This window comes from Eptatretus burgeri, chromosome 18, assembly GCF_056783735.1.
Source record: "Eptatretus burgeri isolate ZD-2024b chromosome 18, Ebu_testis_v1, whole genome shotgun sequence".
Taxonomy (NCBI): domain Eukaryota; kingdom Metazoa; phylum Chordata; class Myxini; order Myxiniformes; family Myxinidae; genus Eptatretus; species Eptatretus burgeri.
In genome coordinates, this window is record NC_140978.1 from 12,227,817 (window position 1) to 12,235,316 (window position 7,500).

Genomic DNA, 7,500 nt, shown 5'->3' on the forward strand with positions numbered 1-7,500 from the left:
TTTGAAGTGAGTAGCCAGACACTTCACAGTGTTGTTTTTTTTTTTTTCCCCTTTCATTCTGCAACAAAACTTCGAATTGGCTACTGTCTTTTGACTGGGTTTCATTTTAAGAAAAAAAAAAGTTACCTTTGGATGAAGAATTTGTGGTGAGGAAAAAGGGTCAAAATATAGGTGGAAAGAGCAAGTTAGGACAAGTAAAAAATTCACACATAGCATATATTTTCGCAAATTAATGCAGATAATAATATGCTTATTTTCTTCTGTTGACCCTCTGTTAATAATAGATTTCTGTTTGTTACGCCATGTACGTGAAGCGAAAAGCAGGGTAAAGGAATTGGTTCATGTCCTTCTGTCTGTCCACAAACGTCAGTTTATGATTGAGGAACAACTCGTTTAATTTGTATGTTGTACTGTATTTTGAACATGAATCAGAACATTAATCTGAAAACAAACCTGCCGTTTAACAGTACGGTACTTTGTCTCTGAATTTTCCCCGGACATGCGTGAGAGGAGTGAGTATTTTTTTATTTTATTTTTTACTCCTCCGACCTGTCTGGCAGTCAAACAAAATTGAAAATCATTCCAGACAGGAAATGTACTGTTTTTAAAGATGCCATTAAAAGACGTGGAAACCAAAGTCTTCAAGATCATTGGAATCTCCTGTGCTGAGTCCGAGTCCATGGGCCTATCATTTTTGTCATCACAAACAGGTCAGTGGTCTCTCTCTCTTCAACCACCTCCCCTCTGGTCTTGCACCTTCTGTGCTTTGTCCACCAACACCCCCCCCCCCAGGTTTCTGCAGGGTAAACATGGTCCACCATCAACCCCCTTCTGGTGGAACTACCTAAATCTAGCATCATGGCTCCCATCCACTCATTCATTCCTCTTTTTCCCCACCTGTGAAACAAACTTTCTTATACTCTTCAATTTCATTCTTCCTTCCACGTCTTCAGGACAGCTGTTCACCACCATCTCAGATCATCTCCAATCCAAAACCATGATATTTTCTTCCCTCCCTTACCCCCATCCCCTCCCCACCCAGCCCAAGCCCTTCTCTTTCCAAATGTGCAGTTTTTCCCTCATGTGAGCTTACTCTGTATCCATCTTGTCCTTTCCTCCCCCCCCCCATTCTGCCCCACCCCCATTGTAAGTCTCCATCGATTTTGGCTTCAACTCTCCTGTTGGTATCCCCCCCCCCCCATCTACTATTCCTTTTGTCCTGTAATGTCCTGATCCATTCTCAGTGTCCTAACTCTTCCATGAGCCTCGACTATGTATACAAAAAATAGAAACAACAGACACAAACTAATGTAATGTGTTAGATAGGGTGGTGTAATCGACACTGCATTGATGGCAGCAAAACGGTGGTAAATTCTGGAATTAATATTTTTATATGACTTTTGCAATCTTTATTTTATTTAAATTGAATTGAATACTGGAGAACACAAATCACCTTCTTCACACTTTCAAAAAATCTCGAGGTTTGCAGTTAGCTACATGCTTCAATACCGCTAAACTTCTGAAACTTTTTTTTTAAACGATCTTTAAAATCATTATTTTCTTAAAATTGAAGTATAGACTTGAACACCACATGGGATAACAAGTTCCATGCACTCTCTCGTTCTTTCTGTGAAATGGTCATTCATTTGTACTCCTTTGCTCCATCAGATAATGTAATATGCTGTTTTTACAGAGTTCCAAAATTGTTGTTTCAATTATTCCAATGTTTTCATTTCTTTCTTTCTGTTCCATCATAGCATTCACTCCAGGATTAAATGTAGTGCTTCTTGAACATTTCAAAACACAAAGGTTTTTTTTTAGTCATCATGCAGTGAAATCTTATGCCATGATGCAGAGGCACAAGGTGTGCAATTTCTTCATTATGGGTGGGGTGGAGGCCTGCATATATTTCTTACATGTTTTATTGGATGTTGTTCACCTATTTTCAGCACTGCTCATTCATCAACAGCTTAGTGATGTTGAACATGGGAATTTGATAATATGATGCATGCATAATCTCTTCAAAAGAAAAAGCTACATCATGCTCATTTCCACACTACCACTTGTGGACCTAATTTTCTAATCCCCTTCCTTCATCCCTCTGTCTTTCCAATGTCAAAAAGAAAATGAAGTGCTCACATCTCTTGTCACATTCTGTCTCTTCATAATGCTTTATATTTCTAGCTTCCCATGCCCATCAGTCATACAAAACCTCATTTGTTTGTTTCTTCATGTGTCATACAAAATTCAGGACTTGTATTTAGTCGGAGCTACAGCCATTGAAGACCGGTTGCAGAGTGATGTGCCAGAAACCATTGCCACATTGCGCAAAGCTGACATCGTGATCTGGGTGCTGACTGGTGACAAACAAGAGACTGCCATCAACATCGGTAATGCAGTAGTTTGTGACCTTACCTTCCACCTGCTCGCCCAAACCTTCAGCTGTTTTCTCTTTCTTTGAATGTCCACATTCACTTTTCAGTAAAAATATCGTTAATAATTAAAAGGTTGTGATGCCAGTGACTTGGGAGTAATGTGCTTTTGCTTCCCTGTGATTTGAGATGAGGACTGTAACCTTTTAAAGACATGCACATGCCATTTTTTTTCTTTTTCTTTTTTCTTTTTTTTAGGTTATGCGTGCAAACTGCTGACACAAAGCATGACTGTGCTGATAGCAAATGAGGAATCTCTGGATGTAAGTTTTTTTTCTGAAGCCTGTGTGAGCTAATCTCAATATTACCTATTTCAGTGATGGTGTTTTTGCCTTTTGTTTGGAATGGAAATGTTCTTCTTCTTATTTGTTATATATAAAAAAAAGATTTTCCTTCACAAGATTGAGGCTCAGGTAAGAGTGATAAACTGACAGTGGGCGCAGCAGTTGGAAATAATAAGCAAAGGAATTAATGAACAGGGAAAAATGGAGAGAGGGGAGGGGAGGAAACACAGTAACCTGCAAATAAGAGGGTTGGTTGAGGAGAAAGGGTTGATGAGGTACAATAAAGATTGTAGGCAATGATGGGGAATGATATGTGAAGGCTCTCCACAACCTGCTTGAATTCCTGGAATAAAGAGTTGGATAAAACAGCTTCAGGAAGGCAGTTCACAGATTGGAGAAACGAGAAACAAAAGACTGGGGGCTGGGGTTGTCAATCACTGTTGATTTTGAAGTTTAACCAGGAAGGGTTTACTGGAAGAATGCATGCATCCTGGAGTTTCCAGGTAGGGTTGGAGGGTTGAACGAGTTGAGTGAGCCACACCAGAAAAGAGGTGATAAAACTGAGCTACTACTGACCTGTGAGTGTTATAAAATACACCAACGATGTGACGACAACAGCTGTCGTGCTTGGGCCTGATTGTTAAGCCGCTGTCACACCTTGACGATTTAGCCAGCGTATGCCGACGTATGAAAAATTTGTCTAAAACGCTGGCACACGTCAAATACGTTATGGGTAAGTTTTGTATACGTTAAGAGCACACTGGCATACGTCGTAGTACGCTGAGCTCGTCGACAAATTTTAACATGCTCAAAATTTTTCGACGTATGCCAGCGTGCTTCAGCGTGCTTCAACGTGCCCTTAACGTATACAAAACTTACCCATAACATATTCGATGTGTGCCAGCGTATTCGACAAATTTTTCATACGTCGGCATACGCTGGCTAAAACGTCAATGTGTGACAGCGGCTTGACACTTCGATGTCTAGTGCGGTTATGATTTCAATCGTCGAGCGGCAGCCTTTTAATAGGCTACGCCACGTGATCGTCGGCGATACGCTGCCGCGCTATGCATACGTTAGAGTATTGTTGGGCATAGGTTGTGAACGCCGACAACACGCTAAGCATTCGTTGGTATAAGTTATCAATAACACAACGAAACGTTCTGTGCCCGTTACTAATATGTTATGCATACGACCAACACGTTATGAATACACCAAAAACTGAAAAAAAACTTCAATAGTTCATCGCACGCCAGCGTTTTACATACATTTTGATACGTTGCCATATGCTGGCTAAAACGTCAAGGTGTGATAGCAGCTTAAGATTCCACAGAATCCAGGAGAGAGACATGTGATGCTGGAGTACCAGCCCACAGGGGGAGAGCAGTACTCCACTGAGTTTTATTTTCTCTTTCCTTTAAAAAGAAAAAAAGAAGAAATCCTGTCTTTCTCTGCTTGGCTGACATGTAATGTGTATGATTTTATTTTTCATCCCACTTGTGCTCTTAAAGGTGAATTTAAATTTTGGTTAAAGCATTGCATAAGTAACTGTTTGTTTCAGGCAACAAGAAACACATTGTTCCACCACTGCAACATGCTGGGGGACAATTTACGCACTGAGCACGACCTTGCCCTTATAGTGGATGGAAAGACCCTAAAGTATGCTCTCTCATTTGAACTGCGGCAGTCTTTCCTCGATTTGGCTCTCTCGTGCAAGTCTGTCATCTGCTGCAGGTTTGCTGCATCTTACGTTATTTAAGAGTCATAAATCGGTCGTACTGAAACTTAATTTAATAACTATGCTGGGAAACAGTCATTTGACATAATTTTGATTTCTGACAATTAAGTTTGACCGTTGGGGGCAAACGTTTATTTATTTACTTATTCATTCATTCATTCATTGTTCCTACAATTTCATGCCTTTACGAATCATCCTGATAGGTTGGTGCAGGGGTAGCACACGTATTATAATCTGAGCTGCCTCGTCTGTGTTTGATTCTCAGCATCACTATAAACTGTCAGGCATGCTTCGTAGACAAGGTGTTATCAAAATGGAGTGACTTCCCTTGGATAGACCTTAACCTGGGGTCCCGTCCGCCATTATTTGCTGGTGGATGTTGAAGCGATGGTGTAACAGATCTTCATCAAAGTGTCAGAGGTTCATCAGTGAGTGTAGAGGAGTATTTTTGACAAAAAACCCCAAAAACTCGTCGTATACATTCTGACAATACTTTAAGGATCCTGGTTGTTGTGTATGTTTCTTCATCTGAAAATTTTGTAAAAGAAAAAGTTGGATTTTTTTTTTGTTTTTTTGAAGATCCACAGAATCAGAAATTCATGTTTGGCTGAATGAATAGATGTGGCTTCTCTTAACACTTAATCGTTTTTTTCTTGAATAAATTCTTGAAATGAAGATTTTAATGTTTTTTTCGGTGCCCTTGTACACTCGATTGACCCACCCCACAAAAAACGGCGATGTGATTACATCACATATCACGTGACGTACCATGTCATCTCGAGGATACTTTTGCTGCGGGACTTATGTTTACGTGTGGCGTACATATGCCCTGAACTCTGGAAAAGTCCTGAGAATGCAATCTACAGAGTGTTTCAAAAAGAGTGATACAACTTTCAATGTTTACTTAAAAAGAAATAGAAACCTCAGGGAAGTAAACCAAACATTTCTTGAAAGCTTATGACATGGTATTTTCGAACACCGATTGCTATTGCAGTAAGTCACTGCTTGAATTAGTGAGAGCCCAAGGACTGAAATTGGCATTTACACAAAATCCTTATTATTGACGTTCTCGGTATGTGCCCCTCTGCGGTTCAGACAGGCATTGATCCTGACTCCAAAGTTCTGTCCAACTTTCCTGTCGGTCTCATGTAGCACTGCTTGGAGATAGTCTGACACTGCCTGCTTCAGATCATCCAGTGTAGCAGGGCGGTTCACGTAGACAGAGCCCTTGGCAGCCCCCCAGAACCAGTAGTCCAGAGGGTTCAAGTCTGGGCTATGGGTTGCCCAGTCATGAGCAGTACTCAGGGCAATGAGGCAGTTTCTGAAGAGCTGCCGCAGGAAAGTGATGTTGTCACTAGCTGTATGCAGGGGTGCACCATCCTGCATAAATCAAGTCATGCCGAGCTGGTTTGGGGTGACCTTTTGGGCTAGATCATTCTGGAACTTCTGGAGCATGGCCTGGTAGCACTCACTGTAGATCGTCACCATCCTGCTGCTGTCATTCTCAAACCAGTAAGGCCCAAGCGTTTCCAATCTGGCATTGAAGGTGCAGAATTATGTGACCTTAGGCCCTTTCAGGTACCTCTTGGTGATGTCCTCAGGTGGTTCTGCCCCCCCCATGAAAATGTTGTTGTGGTTGTTGATATTGAAAATGGCACCGTTCAAGTGGAAATGGGCCTCATCACTGAACCAGATCAGGGTGATCCAGTTTGGGTACCACACCATCCTGTCACTGAGCCAATTACACATATCAAGTCTCCCTCTCATGTCATCTTGACTCGGTTTATGCCGAATAGAGATGATGTATTCGAAAAGCTTCAGTTCCTTCATGAGGATACACCAGACTGATGTTGGTTTGATGCCGAGCTCCGGGAGCTCCAGCCGTGGGACTTCTTGGGATTGTCCACTGCAGAATCCTGCACGGTGTCGATGTTGGCTTGGCTCTTCATCACTGATACTGGCATGTCACTGTTGCCCTTGCTCTGGTTGTGCACTGTACCCTTGTACTCAAAATGTTTGGGTCTCACTGTCTGCCATGATATTTCCTGGGAAAGCCACTTTTCCAAGCTGACCTCCAAAACCAGTTGCTGACTGGGCATCCTACGTCGTGCAAAAGTCCTTCCTTGGCACACCTGAGCTCCTGACCACACACAAAGCTTTCATCCACAGCCTGATGGAGTACTGCTTCCCCTCCGGGTGGTGCTCCTGCCTCACACCTCGCTCGGCTTCATGCTGTGGAAACCAAGGCTTTTAGGATCATTGGTATCTCCTGCGATGAAGATGAGTCTTTGGGTCTCTCACTCTCTCACTGGAGGCAGGCCGGTGGTCTTTCTGTCTTCTACAGTCTCCTCTCTGGCCTTGCTCCCTTCTCCCTCCCTCCTCGCTCTGTCTGAGAAATGTTCCCCTATATTCTGCAGGGCGTTCAAGGTCCGCCAAAAACCCACTTCTGGTGAAACTGCCAAAATCAAGAATCACTGCTCAACCTCACTCTTTTTCTTTTTTCCTCTTCCTCATTTTTTTTTCCTCTTTTTCCTCTTTTTCTTTTGCTCTTTTTTCCTCTTTTTTGTCATTCTTGTCTTGTCATTCCTCTTTTTTCCTGCCTATGAAACAAACTCCCACACTCTCTTCAATACCTCTCCCCCCCTCCAGGTCTTCAACACAGCTGTTCACCAGCATCTCATATCTTTCCCCATCCAAAACCATGATCTTTTCTACCCCCATGAATCCACACAAAACCGACCTCTTTCAAATGCCCTGCTTGCCTTCCTGAAAGTCCCTGTAGTATACATCTTGTTTACCCTGTGTACCCCACCCCATCCCTCTCCCTTCCACAGATCTACGAATGCCTCTGTTTCCCACTGTTTTGTGCTTCCTTCTCCTGTCCCCCTTGTCTCCTGCTCCCCTTGTATCTTCTATGAATTAGCTCTTATACGAGCCTCGACATTAAATACAAAAAACCCAATAGGATTAGAACAGCACCGGGCACTGCCGGGTACCCCTGCTCGTCTTCTGTAAACTCTAACCCTCTTGATGTGTTGTAGATGTC

At 42.5% G+C, this 7,500-nt stretch overlaps 1 protein-coding gene across 3 annotated transcripts in view; it reads left to right on the forward strand.

Moving 5' to 3' along the window:
- The window catches only part of LOC147008622 (phospholipid-transporting ATPase IA-like), a 449,885-nt gene that overhangs the window by 186,251 nt on the left and 256,134 nt on the right, over nucleotides 1-7,500 (forward strand). For all 3 annotated transcript variants that reach the window (XR_015053196.1, XM_085863761.1, XM_085863762.1), the window contains 3 exons: nucleotides 2,252-2,390; nucleotides 2,631-2,695; nucleotides 4,278-4,450. Coding sequence is in view for 2 of the 3 variants with exons in the window: in XM_085863761.1 (XP_085719887.1) it covers nucleotides 2,252-2,390; nucleotides 2,631-2,695; nucleotides 4,278-4,450 (377 nt within the window). In the remaining variant the exon portion in view is untranslated. The remainder of the gene's footprint in view (nucleotides 1-2,251; nucleotides 2,391-2,630; nucleotides 2,696-4,277; nucleotides 4,451-7,500) is intronic.